Below are 20902 nucleotides of genomic sequence, written 5' to 3' on the forward strand. Positions count from 1 at the left end.
TTACATCCAGACTAATGCTCCACTAGTGCAAGAAGCAAAGTTCTGCACACACAAGGAAGTAACATATCTGTGTGGCTGGTCAAAGTCACACAATCTCTTGCACTCTGTTTGCACTTATGCAACAAAGACAGCGAAACAGGCTGACATCCAGACTAGAGTTGTGTTAGCAAAATGAGAGAAGTTGCTCACATCTGAGAAGTTTGCAGGGGTGCACAATGTTGTCGTGCTTTCCGATATTTCATAACTGCTAGTAGAAGACCTTCTTCAGGACATATACAAGGCTGTACATATCTCTTTACATTGTGAAACCTGTTGTGCAATATATTATACAACCTTTGTGCAATGCATTTTGCAACTTAACATCTGCTAGTGCAAGGCCTAGTCAAGAGCAGGCATTCTTTTCTTCATGCAACATTCATGCATGAAATAGTGATAGAGAGAAATTTTTTCCCCTCTCTCACATCACCAGAATCAGGGGTCATCCTATGAAACTGAGTGTATGTGCCATCGAGTCAGTATCGACTCCTGGCGACCACAGAGCCCTGTGGTTGTCTTTGGTAAATACAGGAGGGGTTTACCATTGCCATCGCCCGTGCAGTATGAGATGATGCCTTTCAGCATCTTCCTATATCGCTGCTGCCCAATATAGGTGTTTCCCATCGTCTGGGAAACATACCAGTGGGGAGTCGAACTGGCCACCTCTGACTTGCTTGTCAAGTCATTTCCCCGCTGTGCCATTAGAAGGCCAGGAAATTCAGGAAGTACTTTTCCACACAGCACATAATTAATCTATGGAATCCTCTGCCACGGGATGTGGTGATAGCCACTAGGTTGGATGACTTTAAAAGGGGCCTAGACAAATTCATGGAGGACTGTTACCATAAATGCCTACTAGTTTGGTGGCTATAGGCCACCTCCAGACTCAGAGGCAAGTTGCTTCTAAATACCAGTGCAGGGAAGCATCAGCTGGAGAGAGGGCATGCCCTCAACTCTTGCCTGTGGGCTTCACAGAGGCATCTGGTGGGTCACTGTGTGAGACAGGATGCTCGACTAGATAGGCCTTGGGCCTGATCCAGCAGGGCTGTTCTTATCCCCAGCCACAATAAATTGTGTTATGAAAGTTGTAGTTCAACAACAGTTGGGAAGCCAAGGTTGCCTACATGTGATCTACATGTTTATTTGTTGTGGGTGAATTATAACTATGCCAGTAAATATCCCTCCTGAAAGGGAGATTTGTTGACATGGTTGAAATAACCGGAAACCACAGAGAAGTCATTTTATACAAAATATATCCGTGCAGCTCAACTTCGTAGTGGCAATAGCTTAACAAAGAAGACCTTAGTTACCGTATTTATTTGCGCTACATGTTTGTTACAAATAATATACTTTTCCAGAAAATGGTTCAAATGGGCTAAGCAAACTGAGTGCTGAAAGTTCCCACCAGGTTTCTGTTGTCTTCCTTTGTGCATGTGAGAGTTACGACTAACACTGCAAAGCAGAAACACCAGTGGCTGCTTTCATCTTTAAACAAGGCTGTTAGAATAGATGTGCTCCGGGCATACCATTACAGGAGTTTGTTTTACCAGCTGTTTCTAAAAATACCTCTACATTTCTGTCTCCTTCATTTTGGTTTGTTTTACTTTTAGGGGTGTTTCATGCCGGGGCGGGGGGGACGGACCCATTCTGATAGATATGGAAAATAGCATCTGTTGGGAAGATCATACAGCTTCAGGGATGGACTTTTATTCTCACATTTATTGTTCAAAAATAATAATGAAAAACTATGAATGATACAACTGAAAATGCCACTGTATCCCTGCTTCCCTTCCCGCTTTATACAAAGCTAATCAAAGGGTTTATTCTGCTAATACAATCATTGTGCATTTTTGTGACAGATGTTCCTGTGAGGTAGAAAAAGCTCTGCTAATCTGCAGATGGGTTTAATTTTCTGGATGCCATGTCAAGGGAAAAATAAAAATGGAAGCAAAAAAGGAAGGGAAAGAAGCAATGATAATTAAAATAAATTAATTGACAGTGGCAATTGTTACTCAAATACTCAGGCCCTTGTGCAGCAGCAAAACATTTTCCACATGGTTTATAGCCTTTCCTTCCCCCTTTTTTTCTTTTTAAAAATAAAAAAGAGAGAAGCAGGCTGTGAAAAATAATTTCTATTAGCCTTTCTCTGAAGATTTTTTAAAAACATGTTCTTAAAACATAAAATAAAATAAATCGAGAATGTGATTTGCGAACAGATTTAGCAAATACATTATTCCAGTAGTCGAGGAATAATATCCACTTATTCACAACTGATTGCACTGCCAGTTTCTCCTCTTCATAAAAACACAGAAAGTCAGATTTGCATGGCAGCTTCCCTTATGAGGTAAATAGCAACTGAGAGGAAAAGTTTTTTTGGGGTTTTTTTTTTGCAATCATAACATGGGGGTAAAGGGTTGAAAAACACTTCCCCCTTGCCAGAGTCTTGATCCTGATCATCCCTCCCCCATGGCTGCTATTTCCACTTGAAAAAAGAAACAAACATACCCTATCTATCACAGTTTATTCTGTCAATCTGCTACTTTTGTGGAAAGAGCTTATTGATGATGCAGTGGCAGATCTACCACTGAGCAGCCAGGTGCTAAGAACACGGGCCACCAGGGGCCCCGCTTGGGGGATGAGCCACAAGCTCTGCCATTCTCTGCCTCCACCACAGTCCCCTTGCCCCCACCCTGCCATTCGCTACCTGCTGCCTCCACTGTGGGTCACTCAGCCTGCCCATCAACCCTCCCTCCTGCTGCTGGCCTCCACGGTCCTGCTAACCACCACAGTAATTGCACATGTGTTGTGTGAGAGGTGATTTTCACCAGTCTCCTTTTCCCACTGCAGCCCACTGTGCCTTCTGAAAGTATATCCCTGATTATTGAGGGTCCATCAGGGACATATTTTCAGAGGACACAATAGGCTGCAGAGGGAAGGGAAGATTGACAAAAATTGATCCTCCCCTGTTACCGCATACATTTTTCAGTGTGAAAAATGTCAGTCTGGATGTCAGCCATTATTTTTATTTAGGAACACAAGAAGCTGCCTTATTTTGAGTCAGACTAGCTCAGTACTCTCTATACAGACAAAAGCCACACAAACAAATCCGGTCAACACTGCTGTGTACTAAAAGTCCAACTTTTCATCCAATGAATGATACCAGATCTCAGTGATTTGACATGAGACTATTATTAACAGATACAACCATATATATTTTTGTAACACAGGGACATCTCTCAAATTATTTTGTGTTTTTAAAACATTTTAACCTAGGCTCTCTCCTACAGCTCAAGGTCCCTTACAACATCATTTTAAAATTTAACAGATACGATTCTAAAATCATTCATACATCACTTGACCAATTATATCAATTGGAACCACAAATTCCCCCCCCCCCAATAAAAAAGATAAATAATTTTAAAACCTAAAATTCACCTATCAGCAGCTGTAGCATCAATATTTATTAAAACAGCAGAAGAAAGGGGGTTTCATTTTTGGCAACAGAAGAAAAAAAAAGACTGAAAAATTACTATGACTTCCGGCTAACGACCATGAGAAGCTACTAACCAAGGAAGCTATGGAAAAGATCCAGATCAGGGTTCTCAAACATGGGTCCCCAGATGTTGCTGGACAAGGGGGGTGATGTTCCCATCATCCCCAGCCACAATGGATGATGGGAATTGTAGTTCAATATCTAGGGACCCATTTGGGAACTGAGGATATAGACATTTCACCCACTGTTTCATCTACTTTAAAGGCAAAATAAATAAGAGTAAACCCTCTATTATCTAAATACCAATGTCCTGGTGTATCTAGATTCACTAGTTGCCATTCATTAAGTCTCATGGCAATAACCCATTTTATTTAAGCAACACTCCTTTAGTTGAACTTCCAATTAACAGAATAAACAGGATGCATCCAATGTTATTTGAACAATGTAAGTGGCACTGCAATATGAATAAAGGAAGTTGTCCTGTAATGTACTCACTTGCTTTATGGATTATACTGAAAATATATGCTCATTGCTTGCATTTCAATAGAGGAAGGGTGCCTTTTATAGACACAGGATAGTCTAAGTGGGGGAACTCATACTATGAGTTGTTGGCATGTGGTAAAGCTCTTTAACTCTCCTAACTATAAGAAAGCTGCCTTTTTGTTTGACAGATAAAGCAGTTCAAAGTTGTTTTTTAAAGTATTTGGAAGTACTTTCCAGATGCAAAATCTGTCTCTTTTTATAGTTTCCAGATTATTATATATGATCCAGAGTTAGATACATTGCTAAATGATTTTTGCCCATTGGTGGAATTTCCTCTAGGGAATATTGAAAGGGAAGGAGGAAGCAGGAGGAGAGAGGGAGTGCGAGGAAAACATCTTACGAACAGAGAACAGAATCACACAACACTAGAACAATGGATTCCAAGACACAACAACATGACAGATGGACACAGACAAGACATAAGATTGCTACCCAGGGAGGTTGGGGGAGGGGGGAAGCAAAAAGACTTTTAAAAAATCAACAAAAATCTAAATAAAAATAAACACTGAGGCTGTGGAAATAGCCAGTGGTATTTGCACAAATTGTCCAAAAAGAAAGTTGATTATAAGAAACTATTTTTTAAAAAGCACCAGAACTAATATCCCCCCACCACCACCCCTGAAAAGGACACTACAGACTTGCTGGGTTAGCCTGAATGCATTGCTCTGATGAAAAACAGGATGGCATCGTCACAGCCCATGCATTAGTTAATGAAGGCCATAAATGGTTAGTTATGTCAGCTAATAACTACTGCATGCACACAAAAAAAATGCTCTTGCACTGAGCCAAAAATAAATAAAATAATACCATAGATATTCTGCACTTGCAATAAAATTCTTTTTATGCCATCAGCAGTTTGTATGTGGGAGATGGGCTGGGATCTGAAAGAGGGCATTTAGAGGGACTTTCCCTCCTGTTAAATTCCTTTTTAAAAAGTGGTATGTCTACAAAGAAGTAGGGTGAGAGGGAGGCACTCCACAGAACCAAAAGAGAGGAGAGAAAGAAAGGAGAGGATAAGGCAGAATAAAATAAAAGTGGAGCAAGAATCTTCATTCTTTTGCACACAACTTTCTTGGGTTAATTTATTTTAATATGGAAATCTGGAATATTTAGATGGCAAGAAAAGATTTTGTTGCCTTTGTTTGTTTGCAGATCTATATCTCTCGTAAGTAGACTGAATTATTATTTCATTGGAATGACTCCAGAAATAATTTTTTTCCAAAAGTACAGTAATGGTTTTCAATTTTAAAAAATGGCAACATGGTACCATCATGATTCAAAAGATAGATAAATAAATAAATAAATAAATAATAAGGAACTATCAACCACCAAAAATTCATGCGGCACAAGATGAGGTGAAACGACAGAAAATGTTCTTCAAATATATACACTGTGTATATCTATCTATATATATATGCTAAGTGTGGAAATATTGATAGATATACCTGTATTTCTTTTTTTACTCTTCCTGCCCCAGCCCTCCCCAAGGATAACTGGCAGATGAAATTATATTTTATGTGTGTGTGTGTGTGTGTTTGTACACACACGCACACGCAGTATATATAAACAAACAACAAAATAAAGGAAGAATTCTAAATAATATTTAACATGCTTTGTACACGGAGAAATAACAGTATCATGCATCAGTCCACATTAGTGGATGCCAGGACTAGATGAGGGCATGAATTTCTGTGTAAACATGTGATTGAATGATGAGGTCTATTACTAACATTGGGTTTCCTTTATTCTAGAACATATATCTCTCTATATATGTACACACACACACACACATATATATATATATATATATAGTACATAGTGTACATATAGATATCAAATCCTTGAGAGGGGCTTTTGGGGCTTAGAAAGGAGAAGAGTCAGTACATAAAACTCAACAATTTTTAAAAGAAAACATATAAATTAAAATAAAAGGAACCCTACAAGGCATCTGCATGAACAATCAGTAAAACTTGCTCTTTTGCTTTTCTTGTGGCAAGAAAAACACAAACACATGTGTAGCTAAGAAGTTTCATCAAAAGCTTTTGGTGGGGTAGTTGTATTTTGCAAGAATGGGTGCAGTCCTATTATTCTGGGGGCCCCAGAAAGGAACCAGAAGACAGTCAAAAGAAGCAATGCAGAAAAGCCGAGCTGTCAGGACCACATCCAGAGGGCCTGCCCATGTTAGATCTGTTGGCATTGTTCCTTTCCAAAGTGAATAACTAAACCCATTTATGTGGCAGTCAGCTCTCCTTGGGTTGTCTGCTCAATTTCCTGGTGACACAGGACAGTAGGGGTGAAGGTGCTGGACATGGCCAGGGCATTTGTTGCCTTAGGGCAGCACTGCACAACTTTGGCTGCCCTGCAGATGTTGGTCTACAACTTCCATCATCCTTGACCACTATAGTTGGGGATGATGGGAGTTGTAGACCAACGCAAGCTAGAGGGCCAAAGTTGTGCAGCCCTGCCTTAGAGAGTGGCAGAGTATACAGGCCAGTCGGGGGTGAGTGGGGCTGGACGGCACCATTTAGGCCATATGGCTCATCTAGACTGCCCTCACAATTTCCCATTGGCAGGAATTGCTTGAATGCTCTGTTCTTGGCAGAGTTGTCATTTTTTAAAATGTATTTATCTTTTGAATTATATACCACTTTTCATTAAAATAATCTCAAAATTTAAAATTTATCTCAAAGTGGTTTTGAGGTGGATGTTGCATTCAAGCATATGGATAAACTAGCACTCTTACAATCCATGGTATTTTACAATATAATCTTCATCTGTTTTTTATGGGCAGTTTACAGGCCACCTTATGCACAGTATCTCACTGTGGCAAATAATGGAAATCTTGAGCCCCTTTGGAATTTCCCATGAAGATCCTGCACTGTCCTCTTCCTCATCACATGATCAAAGTTTATTTCACCCCCTTGACCTCTGACCTCTCTGTCTGCCCGCATAGGCCAATCTGCCCCCTTGCTGACACTGGCCAATCTGGCTTGATATCCCAGTGGGTCCTGGCAAGCAGAGGGGCTAGGGTCACAGTCCCTTTGGTGGCCATTGGCCAAATGACACCGTTTGGTTACATTTCAAATTTTACGTAATGTATTTTCATTTTAAAGGTATTTCATATGCAAATAGGCTTATTGCAAGATATCTGTTTTTGTTAGTTTTTCATTGCATGTCAAAATAAAGCATTATTATTATTATTTTATTTCTATTTCCAGTGTCCTTTTCTGTTATAATAATCTCATTCTTTTGGTAATACTATGGGGACCTTTAAGCTAGGCATAGCTTGGAAGGGGGGCAAACCTGGCCCTCCAGATATTGCTGTACTATAACTAGCAGCATCCCTAGTCACAATTCATTGTGCCAGCTGGAGGGCCAAGTTTGCCCACCCTTGGCTTAGAGCCTCACCATGTCATAATCTGGCCCTGACCATCGCTGTGTGTTTTAGAGTCCCTCAGTGGTGTGGGTGATTCTGCAATGCCCACAGTATAATTTGGGTCATGTAAACCATTGTTCCAGTTAGTCTACATTTTCAGAGCTCAAGATCCAAAGAGCATATCTAAAGTCTTGGGTATGCCCTATGGGATTTTTGACTCTCTTTTGAACATCAGCTTCCCATACCATATCACAATCTGCTGTTGGAGTTCCCCTTAGATTCAAAAGTTCATTGACATGTGGCATGGCAGGCTGCTATTTAAGAAACACAAGTCCAAAGCCCCGTTGGACATGCAAAAGGTCCTGTGGACTTTTAGATCCTAGTCAGAATCTTCCAGCAGAAAGCAATTGCCCACAGACAGAAGATATTTGCTGCTTATGGAATGTGACATGCCCCCTAAATATTAATATTATGTGTGAGTGTCAGCTTCTTTCCATAGGTACCTAACAGTCATCTAATTTTGCTGGCTTCACACATGTGCGCACATTCAGACTGCTTTGGAATGTTTCAATGCAATACCCTTTGGACTTTTCCATATCTATGGAGCATTACTGTATGCAGGCTCTTGTTAGGAAAAGCCTCCTGGCTTTATTCAGTGGTGCCAACTTCATGTTATCAAATTTTGTGGAAGAAGAAAAGATACTGACATTTTTGTTCTGGAACAAAAAGAAAGTGCAGGCAGGAATTCCTCTCAGGGCAATAAAGCTGGCATTCAAGCCAGTTAGAAACACATCGACTGTGTGAACCCAGGGGGCATGGAGGCTTAAAACCATAGCTGAGGATGAACGTTACATTAGAAGATTTTGCTTCTATCCTACAGTTTTGATGAATATCATAAGCACATCGGGCTGCTGCAGTTCTAGCCAACTGTCCAATTATCCATGTTTTATTTGAGCGTGTTCCAAGGAAGGTCCAGAGGCTTGGTGGTGCTTCCATTCCACAGCATCATTCACTCCCCACTCTCCTCTTCAAACACTTCAGATTCGGTGGAAGAAGCAACTTTGCACATGTGTGGGGAACTACACGATGCACTGAAGTGAATGGGGACACCTGAGCATGCAGGAAACCTATAGACATCAGGTTGGGATCAGGATGATTGTCTTCCTTGTGCAGACATTTGGAAGGGTTGAAACATGAGGTACATTGGCAAGTACCTCATCTGTATCTGGGAGTGTAGCCACTGTTGTGGCAGGGGATGCAGCTGAGGAAGGGCCGTGGGTCTCTGAGGGCTGTCAGCTGCCTCTTCCGCACTGGGCACTTGGCCCCAACTTGTGCTGGCCATTGCTAGTTCTCAGTGAGTACAAGTGCCCCCTTTAAAAGCTGCATGTTCTCACTGACAGGCAGCAGGCTCCTGGTGCAAGATGGGGGAGCCCTCACTAAGCCAGCACAAATCAGGCCATGTCACATGGCTGTTCTGGTGAAGGATGGCTGCACAGGGCCATCTTGGCAGGCAGGTAGGAGATGGGCCATCCCGTTTGGGCATCTCGATGGCCTGGCCAATCAGGAAAGCAGGGGAGAGGCAGGCAGTGAGGCGGGAGGTAGGTGGGCTTTGAAGTGGGGGTGAGTGTGTGTGAAGTGGCCCATTCCCACATCTTGCCCCAGGGCGACCTCCAAACTTGCTATGCCCCTGCATCTGTATCTCAATCTGTGTGCATACAAGGAGAGGAAATGTCAGGAGGAAATCCCTCCATTTGGATAACGTTCATCTCAGCCCAAAGGGCTCTTATATTCTATTTTAATTCCGTGTTGATCCCAGAAACAAAACACAGGATTGAACTGGAGAACACCCATGTGCAACAAGTCTGCTTGTAGAACTGCAGCCACCAGCCACCTCTGATCAAGCAGATGGCTAGCACAGTCGGGATGAAGCAAAGTCACTAGGGTAGGGCCATTTTTCATGTTTATATTAAAGGAGATGAGATATGATGTATGCTTGGACTAAGATAAAATGCATTCTGAAACCCAGCTCAGATGTGATAGTGCCAAAATCTCATGAGTATCAAAAAGATTCTTTTAAAAAAAATGCTTGGATAATGAAATCTCACAATTGGGTAAATTTATTGCTAGTAAAACAGAATGGGAACATAAGGTTTCTGCACACAGTATTACAGTTAAACCCCTTGGTTTTTATCTCAAGAAGTAAGCTATATTACCTCCAGGTAGCTCAGCTCATCTGTAAGTGATTAAGAGGCAATGAATAAGAGAAGCAGATGAATAAAGAGAGGGAAAGGCTTCTGCTTTAAATGCAAATTTCTTGGCAATCTGAGAAAGGGGGAAAAGCTGTTGGGAGATTGCTCTTGCATCTCCCAGAGTATCTTGTTCTTTGGCCCTGAGCCATGCAGGAAAGAGCCATGCTGACACTGCTCCAATAGCAATGGGTCCTAAGGAGCTAGCTCTCTCTCTCCCTCTCTCTCTCTCACTATACAGTGTGGGAACCAACTAATCACTCCTAAGGAGCTCTCTCTCTCTCTCTCTCTCTCTCTCTCTCTCTCTCTCTCTCTCTCTCTCTCTCTCACACACACACACACACACACACACACACACACTATACAGTGTGGGAACCAACTAATCACTCCCTGAGACACATGAGGTGTTTCCACATTTCCGCTTTTGCATCTCGCAGCAGAAGCTTGATAAGAGTGCAACTCAGAAGCACTCTCTACACGTTTTGTTGTATCATGTGAAGCCATCTCCTATGGCTGGTGGATTAAAAGACAAGAGTAGCCACATGGAGGCTGGTGAAAAACCCAACTCCCCTGTGTATCCTGTCTACATGCTTCCTTAGAACATGTGAATCCCCTGCCTTAGGAATGACTGAAAGCTGACAGAGGATATGTGGAGGCCACTTTAAAGCACTTGGGCTGTGTTCTTATATTGCACTGATGGCATGGGTCATGCATGTGGTAGCAAGCTAGAATTATCTCCTTTGCTAAGCAGGGTCTGCCCTTGTTTGCATTTGAATGGGAGACTACATGTGAGCATTGTAAGATATTACCCTTAGGGGATGGGGCTGCTTTGGGAAGAGCATCTGCATGCTTGCATGCAGAAGGTTCCAAGTTCCCTTCCTGGCATCACCAGATAGGGTTGAGAGAGAGTCTTGTCTGTAGCCTTGGAGCAGCCACTGTCAGTCTGTGTAGACAATACTGAGCTAGATGGACCTATGGTCTGACATGGAAGGCAGCTTCCTATGTTCCTATGTGTGAAACATGCAGCAGGGCTCCTCCTTCTCATGTTGCAACTCTGGCAATACTACAGTCAAAATTATGTGGGAAAAGCTCATTCATGGCTCCTCCCAGTGGCTCTGACATCATCAGGATAAAGTGAATGCCAAGCCTTACATCCATAGATGCTCCACGACCTCCCCAGACTGGGCAAACAACCCACCAGTCTGAGTTAAGATCACAGCTTGGGGAGGGGCGGACTTTAACCCTTTCCCCTCAAAGTCCCAATCAGTGTTCCCTCTAACAGAGATTCCCTGATGTTGTTGACTACAACTCCCATAATTCCTAAGCAAAAGCCATTGCAGCTGGGGATTCTGGGAGTTGTAGTCAACAAGACCAGGGAATCTCTATTAGAGGGAACACTGGTCCCAATCCAGATTGGGCCCCTAGTGGCTGCTTAAAGTACTTGGGAAAAGGTTCAAATTACTGCTAATGTGAGCTTTTCTCCTAGGACAAACAGATGCTGCAGGAGGAGCAATATAGATTGGAACCATGCAGGGGCACTCTTAGGACTGGACCACAGGGATCTAGCCCAGCCTTCTGCTGCCAGTGGGGGAGCATGGGCTCTGAATGCTCCCCTCCATAGTGCTGGCAGCGGCGGTCATCTGCGCAGGCTGCCATCGCTGCCGAAGTGTGTGAATTGGGGACGGGGGCCTTGGTGGGAATGGGGCCGTTCTAGGGTCGCTGCGGGACTCATAAGCAGTCATTGGGCTCGAGCTCTCGGCCCAGTGGCCCTTGAGAACTGTGAGGAGCTTCCTTGCAGTTCTCGCAAGGAATGGCGCACCAGAACTTACAAGAACTATGAGGAAGCTCCTCGCAGTTCTCAAGGGCCTCTGGGCTGAGAGGATGAGCCCAGGGGCTGCTCCCAGTCCCACTCCACCACCAGGTCCACGGAGATGGGGGAGGCCTGCTTGGCTCACCCACACACCCCGGCCACGCACATGGTGCGGCTTGAGTATTTGAAGGGACGGTGGGGTAGCATGGGGTGGCAACAGGCAGGAGGTCCCCCTGGACCCTGGAGGCCCCTTGGACCTTTCGGCACCAGTTTGCAGCAGGTATAACGGTGAAAAAAATTCAACTTTTAATTTTAACTTGTGGTGGGGTGGGGGTGATTGAGGTGAGGTGGGAGTGTGGGATTGGACTGGACTCTGCTGTCCTACTGGTAACATAACTAGGGTTACCACAGGTTCTGAACAGACGTGAAACTATGAACTATGTTCTAGTTTGGGGGGAAATAGTTCATTCTTTCCGATCACACTAATGCCACTGACTGGATAGTTTTCACCCATCACCTGGGATCTTTGTACACACAAAGCATAAATTCTGTCTTTGAGCTAGGACAGCGAAGAAGGTAGGTTGAGGGTAGGGGTGTGGACAAACCAAAAACTGAGATTTGTCATGAATTCAAATCAAATTCGAGCCGAACTGCATACTGCTGAACCTGTTCGGTTTAACCAACGGGCCATCTGGTCCGTTTGACTGAACTGGTTTGGCGGTTTGGATGGCTGATACTTGTAAAAGGGAATCTAGTGAGGTGGTGGAGCGGTTCCAGCTTCCACGGATGCATGGAAAGCATTTGTATAGCATCTGCACATGAGTGGACACTGGAACTGCTCCGCCGCCACGCGGGTGGCTTCCTAAAGAAGGCACAGCACGTGGTTGGGGCTACACCATGGAGGGTGAGCAGGACTTGTGTACACATCTTACTACCGTTCTTGCCACTCCTGCCTGGCTGTCTGTTCATTGCTGAACCAGTTTGGTTCAGTTTGATCTAACTAGTTTATTTCAGTTTGATCACAGACCGAACTAACCCCCGTTTGGTCTGCAATCAAACCTCCACACTGGCCCCTTTTGAGGTCAACTGGTTCAACAATGAACCATTCGTGCACACCCCTACTTGAAGGAACTAGAATTGTTCCAAACGTAAAATGCTATCTCCCGCCCCAAAGTAGGGATGTGCATGAACCTGTTCGGAGGCTCTTTGGGCCTCCGAACCGGTTCGAACACCAAGTGGTTCAGAGACTCAAAGGCAGCAGGGGACAACTTTAAGGGTGGGGGAGGGTGCACTTACTCCTCCCTCCGCTTTCCCCCCTGCCAGCGCTGGATTTGTTAAGACTCAGTCAGGGCGGCAGCATAGCTCCCCGTCACCCCATTCCTTCCTTGGCTGGAAGTGGCCAGAAGTGCCAGGTGCGCATGCACACACCGGGCGCATATGTGTGCATGTTGGGCACGCACGAGTGAGTGTGATGTGTGCGCACCCGGTGTCTGCACGTGCACCCTGTACTTCCAGCCACTTCTGGCCATGTAGAAATGGGGCAGCACGGAGCTATGCTGCCGCCCTGATGGAATCTTTACAAACCCAGCGCTGGTGGGGGGAGAGTGGAGGGAAGGGTAAGTGCACCCTCCCCCACCCTTAAATTTGTCCCACTCCCACTTTTGAACCGGACCTTGCCAGTTCCGTGCACATCCCTACCCCAAAGTGAACAATATTAAAGGGTTTAAGAGATTGCCCAAGGAAGGATGAAAGGTAGAAGCATAATCAACTGAGGGGTAGTTAAGGAAAGTGAATCGCACTTTGGTGTTAAATGCACTTGAAGTTTGTTTCAGCCCTGTGTTACTGTAGCATGACCCCTAAGATTCCAAACTAAATCTTTATGGATGAAGAGGCCCTTTTTCTTTTTTTAGCAACTTGATTCATTCATTGATGCCACATCTCAAGATTCTCTGCTATTGCAATTCATCACCACAGAAGTAGCTGTGATATTGCCTTCACAACATCTCTGCAGGCAATGGATAAGAGAAGCAGATTGATAAAGAGGGAGAAAGGCTTCTATTTTAAATGCAAATTTCTTGGCAATCAGAGAGAGGGGGGCAAAGTTTAATGAGGTCCTAAAAGATTAGCAGTGGAGTTTAAATCAATGATTCCTAGCTGCTATTTAGAATACCAACTCTAATGCTTCAGCACTTTATAAATGAAATTCACAGTCTAGGTCTAACCTTCCTGAGCACCTTAAAATGAATGCTAAGCATGGATCTGGTGGTACCTTCATCTCCTTTTGAGAAGCCGTCATTGCCTCTGGTTCCTCTTGCCTACACTACTACATATGGCTGCAATAGGAGGCTCAGGAAAAGCTGACAGTATGCCTACATGGAATACCTCTTCTGGTCTTGAAAAAAAAACAACAGGAAAAAATGAAGGCTACTATCCACAGGAGAGGGGAAGGTCTCCTGCATGAGTCCCATTGAAATGAATGGGTGTTTCAGAAGAGCAACACTCAAAGATCTCAGCCACAGAAAAATCTGCCCCCTCTCAGATTATATTTCACTGTCTTGCAAAGACTTTTCTTTTCCAACAGGCATTTGGTTTGTCAGGCTAATGATTTTAATTGTTCTTCTGGAGGTGATGTTTTATTTATTATCTGTGGTCTTTTTTATTTCAGCGATGATAGTGCTTGTTTGTTTTTTCACTTCTGATGTTGTTGGGTTTTTTTTATTGGTGTCATGAACTGCCCCAAGCAGGTTAAATGGAAAGGTGGGTGATTAAGTATTTTAAACCAAATAATCAAAATACCTGTGAGATCTCTAATTTATGACCTTAGTGGAGAGTTGCATGTTTCTGGGTTACAGGTTTCATTGCTTATTCAAGTAGAAGACTCCCAGAAAGGAGGGGATGCTATTTAAAGTAACCTTTAACTGCTCAGCAGTGCAGTCACAAAGAGGATTACTTATGCAAAACTGTTTTAAGTTATCGTTGATAGCTGAACAGGCCAATACCTTTGATGTAAAGGCTTCAATGATGCATGATGGAGAAGAGCCACTCCGCCATTTCCTGTGCATCAACATATACTACAAGTCCTAATCTCACGCTTTATCATGGAACTTCCCAGCTACAGTGCAAAGCCACAATGGTTTGTGTTACTGCCAGAGCAAGTCCTACCCCTAAAATGCAAGCAGAATATGAGGGGTGGAAGAGAAATGTGAAAGCACTACTAGCCTTGGGTGACTTTTATTATTATTATTGTATTAATCTGAAACGCTTCAGAAGCTATGAACATAACCATCTGATGTCTGGTTTTTAGCAAAAATAAAAGTAACCTCTTCAAAATAATAAAATCGCCCCCCTTTTCTTAAAACAAACAGAAAACAACAACAAAAAAGATTGTTTATGTGTTTCATTTTTAAGGACAGATTCTCATAAAACTCCGTTTTTACAATGTACACAGAAATTCGATGAAATTCTGTTCTCTATTATATAAATGCTTAACTCATGGCAAGTCTCAAAATTAAAAAAACAAAAACAAAAAGAAAGACTTGGGGGAAAAATCAGTGAAAATCAAATAGACTGCAGTTGCCTGCTGGATATTATACTGTCATATCTATCCCACCAGAAGAAAAGCCATCAAACCATCAAAATGTATCTAGGCTCGAAGGGAGAAATCGAGTCCGTTTCAAATTGTCACAGTCAGTTTTGACCATTCAGTGGATACATTTTGAAGCATCGTCCTGCAGGTAACATGGCACAGCTTAATATTTGTTTTGGACTGACTATGCATTGCTTTAGTCTTCCTCTTCAAATTGTTTGGGAAAACAGAGAACAACATTAGTATAAATAGACTGCCATGTTAACCACATTCAAAATCCCATGGACAAATGGAACTTTTGTGGCTCATTCTCACATCCATCCAAAGAGGATTAAGTAAGAGATGTGATAATAGCTACATCTTTGATTATTTGTTTTAACCCAAGCTTTTAATAAATGCATAAATACACACGTTGCTTTCTTTCTCCCCACCAGAGCCTGCTCAAAACCCACCACAAAAATGTAGCAAAATAGCTGATGATAATCTGAGCAGGCACTGGTTCAGTAGTGTTTGATTTCTTTCAAAGTTGGTTTCCCAAAATGATGAAGACATTTGTGTTTTGCTCTTGCCAACTCCATGGGATTGGATGCTTGGCTTTACACATTTATATTGGATATACAGTTCTACACATATATACATATATCACATATACATATATAAGTGTACATATATATGTATACATTCACATATATATATCTGTAGGCATTGTTTATTGCAAATAAAAATCAGAAAGCAAGCAAAAAAGAAGACTGACCTGGCTTACCTACGCTCAGCTCACATTCAACAAGGTCTTCGTCATCACATTCTGCTGATGAATCAACGAGGTCATCTGTTGTCTGACGTGTGAACAAGAAAAGAAAAAGAAAAGAATGGATGATTAGATAACAGGAATATCAATAACAAGGGAGCACAGGATCATAATCAAATCTAACCGCTGGGATGAAGATAGAATCCAAAAGGTGCCATGCTCACTCTCTGGTAGCCTCTCCAGGTAGGGCTGGGAAAGACTCCTGCCTGAAACCTTAGAGAGCTGCTGCCAATCAGTGTAGACTGGAGTACTTAACTGTGGCCCGCCAGCTGTTTTGGCACTACAGCTCCCAGCACCCTCAGCCACACTATGGCCAGTAGTCAGGGATGGAAGCTGTAGGCCAACATCTGGAGAAGAGGCAAAGTTGAGTAGCCTTGGTGTAGACAGTACTGAGTTAGATAAGGCAGCTTCCTATGGGAGCTCCCTAGAAACAGAACAAACCAAAACAGTTCAGAGGAGGGCAATCAAAATGGTGAAGGTTCAACAAGTTGCCAATAGCAACATTTGAATTGTGGATGAAGAATAGCTTCCGCTCATCTTTGCCTCACCACGCACAACTATTCCCAGAAGCTTTGAGTTGAGGTAAAGTGCGGGTGTTGAGGGTGGAGGAGAATCAATGCAGAAGAGACAAAACCAAAATACAAGTAATCAAATACAGTAGATTTACGATTATGTAATTGTATCCAATATTAATCAAATAAAATATAATTCTATACAGTTTGAATATATTTGCATGCTAGACACCTGTCAAAGTACCTTACTCTTGCACTCATTGTCCAAAACAGTGGAAGCAGGCCTTTCGGAGCAGGGATGTGTTTCCACGGCAAGAAAGGGCTTTGGGAGATCAGAACGCCCTGGGAGGGGTGCCCATTGCTGTGCAAAGAATGTGCCCGTAAGGGAACAGATGGAGCTGCAGGAGACATCCCACTGCATGTGTTGAGCTGCTGCTTACACAGAGGTGCACTTAGGTAATTTTGGAGCCCAGACCTAAAGGCCTTTGGAGGCCCCCCCCCCCCCCGCTGCAAGTTAAGCATCATTTTTTAACATGTAGGTTCTTGAGAGCACGAACCACACTACCCAGGACAGACTAAAGAGGATTTGGGGGCCTCCAGGGGTGTGTGGAGGTCCTGGACTTCAGCCCCAAAGTCCAGGGGTAAGAGTGCCTCTGTGTTTACATGCACATTTTTGTAGTCAGGATGTCAGCCACTAAGCTTTGCAACATTTCTTGAAGTCTGGTGGTGGGCAGATTTGCATATTTTAATTCAGAAATAAAAGCACCAGTCATCTGTCTGATCCCATATATTAAAATGCCTTATTTTACCAAACAATGGTAAATAAATATGGCAATTCCTCCCCATCTCTGGCAATTAAAAAAACAACAACACACACCTGAAAATCCATCTTTTCGCCCAAGCTTTCTCAGCTTCCTAAATTTTTTTAGGTTTTAATCTCTGGTTTATTTTTAAATTGTTACATTGTTTTAAGTTTTTTGTATATGTATTAAACTTGTTTTATGCTATTGTTAACTGCCCAGAGATGAAAGTGTACAATGTACAAATTAGATAGATAGACAGATAAATATACTAAGCTATTAGGAAACACCCCTCCATTACTAAGCAAATTTAGGTAAAATGTTATATTCCCTGAAGTCAAAATATGGCCCCCAGGAACAAAGGCATGCTATTCAGGGGGATATTGACACACAAGCAGAATATACCCTTTTCATAGCTTATTCTGCTAGTACAGTGATTCTCAAACTTGGGTCCTCAGGTGTTATTGGACTTCAACTCCCATAATCCCCAACCAAAGGCCACTGAGGCTGGGGATTATGGGAGTTGAAGTCCAATAACACCTGAGGACCCAAGTTTGAGAATCCCTGTGCTAGTATGATAAAAATGTGCACTAGATGATGAGGGCTATTCACAGATTATATTTAATGGCAAGTGTGTTCAGATGTGTGTGTGTGTGTGTGTGTGTGTGTATGACTATACATGCATTTTGTTTCATTATAAATGAAAATTGACAAGGAAACTTTTTTTAAAAAATTAGCCTGGGTCCTGGGGCTTCTTCAAATGTAAGGTAAAAATTATGTGTACTACTGTACACTAAACATAATGTGTGAAAAACTATGTGTGTATGGATCAGCAAGCTGTGTAAGCTGTACATATATTGTTTATGCCTACAGCGTAGTATATTAATAGCCCTGTGGTTAAGCTTGCAGGTATGCTTTGGATACAACAGGTGCACTGTGCTGTTAAATGAATTAGGCAGAACATCTTGCACACATAAAGCAAAACACACGGCCCTGCTAAATGCACAGGCATGAATTCCAGTGAAATGTTAATGGAAAGGCCAAAGCACAGAAGATGGGTTGGAAGGTCTGGCACCAAAAGGTTGAAGCCACATCAAAATCACCTGTGGCCCTAATAACGTGCAGCACACATTCCTTGAACTTTCCAGCTGGCAATCCTTTCTCCCCTCACTCTTGAGGCTGCTCTAATTAATGAGCAGCATGCACCTCGGTGTGTTCAGGAGAAGTGTAATGGCGTCTCTCCCCAGCAGCAACTCCTTCATGTAATTGCTGCAATTAGTTGAATTACTAATGGAGACCATTAGGGAGATTCTGTGGAAGCCTCTGGACACAGGCTGTATTACTCGTGCACCGAGTACAAAATTACCCTGCTCTCAGCAATGTGAGCTCAACAGAGATCAGGCACAGAATTGTTCTTTTCTCTTCCCTATTTATCTCTTGCATGGCATAAAAAAGGTTGAGATTACACAAAGCTGTAGGATCTTTTTCAGAATGCCTGCATAATACATTGGAAGACCAATCTCACTCTGGCTGCCAGGAGCTGCGATATGTGCTCTTTACTCAGCGGTATTCAGAAACTGCTTAGGATCCTTGGACTTTGGATTCAGTACTAGAGGTTACATTCCTCCTCTGCTGTGGGCTTTCTGCTTTCCAAAATGAACACTGGTATTTAGGGAAGGGAAGGTTAAGTAAATAGGGAAGGTTAGTCACACTGGTTCCCACTTTCCATGCTTTTACTTATGTACAGGAGAACCTCATTATTCGTGGAACTTCTATTCCATGTGTCTACGGGGTGTCTTATTGACACAATTTCCCAAGATCCACAGATACTAATGGGTTAAAACCCATGTATCTGTAGTTCCTAGAGGGCCGGAGGTGACCACAGAGGTCACTTCTAGCTGCCATTTTGTCTCTAGGAAGTCAGGAAGAGGCAGGAAGAACCATTTTGTGGCTCATTTCTGGGTGGTGGACTTTCCCCCATGATTGTTTGTGGTTTGGGAGGCATACTGTCCTTTGGGGGCATTCCTGAACACATGGGGGACCTGTGGAGCATGTCAGACTAAGTTCTGGTCCATTTGGAGGCTTTTGATAATTTTTTCCTCCATCCTGGAATCTAACTCCCCTTTCCCCTTGGACCTAATGCCTCATTTCTCATGGTTCCATTACTCAAGGTAGCAGGCAAGGAATGGAAACCCCGCGAGCAATGAGGTTCTCCTGTATATTGAAAAACTCTTAATACAGACATTCCTTATAAGCCCTTCAGAAATCTGGGCTCCTAGTTGCATTCTTTGAACATTTGTCGGGTGAGGGATGGAGGTGATATCATGGTGGCATTCCCAAGGACTTGCTGGCCCGGGACATGTGCAAAGGGGTATTGTTTCTTTCACCAGCTAAATTATAGTCTATGAAGTACAGCAGAACAATTAAGATCTCCTTCAGAGGCCCTTCTAAAGGTGTCTCCAATTCAGATATAGAAGGATGGCACCTGGAGAGTGGGTAGTTTCAGTGGTGGTACCCCCAGTGGTGGGGAAACACCTATATCAGGCAGCAGCAATATAGCAATAGCAATAGCACTTACATTTATATACCGCTCTATAGCCGGAGCTCTCTAAGAGGTTTACAATGATTTAGCATATTGCCCCCAACATTCTGGGTACTCATTTTACTGACCTCGGAAGGATGGAAGGCTGAGTCAACCTTGAGCCCCTGGTCAGGATCGAACTTGTAACCTTCTGGTTACAAGGCAGCAGTTTTACCACTGCGCCACCAGAGGCTCTAGGAAGATATTAAAAGGCATCATCTCATACTGCATGGAAGATGGCAATGGTAAACCCATCCTATATTCTACCAAAGACAACCTATTGAAGTGCTATTGAAAGTAAGGGGGACAAGTTTACTTGCCCTATTAATTTCAATAGGACTACTCATGAGTAACTTAGTATGGACATAAGCCAGTGACTGTAATATTCTGTTTTATAATGGTAACGTGTGTGTGTGTGTGTGTGTGTGTGTGTGTGTGTGTGTACACACACGCACAATCTCTGTGGGGTATCTGAGTTGAAGGATTCAGACAGAAGCAGTACTTCTAAAGGAGTGAAACCACCCCCCACATGCCTAGAGACCATGTTCTTACATTGCATCTCCCAATACAGTAGACGATCAAGCAACTGTAGCTGCTCTTGCCCATTCTCTCTCCATTCACATCATCCTGCCCTCTCCCTTTCTCCCTCTCTGCTCCCAGCAGACAAAAGATAAAATCCAACTACTGCAAGAGTCCTCAACAGATTACTTCAAAATTTCAGTCCCCAACTCCCTATTCCTCTGCTCGCGTGCTCCAGAAATCCATGTGTGAGGGCAGTCAGTCCTTTTACCCATGTCAATGAAAACGTCTTAATCATGAGATCCAAGCATTCAAAGTGCAAGCCAACAGCAATGAAATACCTAATGTTTTAGAGATTTGTTTCTCAGGTGTTGGAATACACCACTTTAACTCCACTCAGTTCAGGGGCGCAGCAAGGTTGGAGTGGGCCCAGAGACAAGATTTCAAAATGGCCCCCCCTCACTAAAGCTCAGCTCATGAAGTAAAGAAATATTAAATGAGGCTGAATACTGGTAACAAAAAGTGTGTGTGTGTGTGTGTGTGTGTGTGTGTGTGTATCTACATCTACATCTATATATCTATATCCTATGTG

The 20902-nt window shown here is 43.0% G+C and overlaps 1 protein-coding gene across 48 annotated transcripts in view; it reads right to left on the reverse strand.

The window, feature by feature from the left end:
• The window catches only part of NRXN3 (neurexin 3), a 1829497-nt gene that overhangs the window by 31979 nt on the left and 1776616 nt on the right, over positions 1 to 20902 (reverse strand). For 32 of the 48 annotated variants that reach the window (XR_008306051.1, XR_008306105.1, XR_008306103.1 and 29 more), the window contains one exon: positions 15845 to 15926. Coding sequence is in view for 43 of the 48 variants with exons in the window: in XM_053245239.1 (XP_053101214.1) it covers positions 15845 to 15926 (82 nt within the window). In the remaining 5 variants the exon portion in view is untranslated. The remainder of the gene's footprint in view (positions 1 to 15844; positions 15927 to 20902) is intronic. The other 16 variants (XR_008306106.1, XR_008306104.1, XM_053245247.1 and 13 more) reach the window with 1 other exon arrangement.

Source organism: Hemicordylus capensis, chromosome 1, assembly GCF_027244095.1.
Source record: "Hemicordylus capensis ecotype Gifberg chromosome 1, rHemCap1.1.pri, whole genome shotgun sequence".
Taxonomy (NCBI): Eukaryota; Metazoa; Chordata; class Lepidosauria; order Squamata; family Cordylidae; genus Hemicordylus; species Hemicordylus capensis.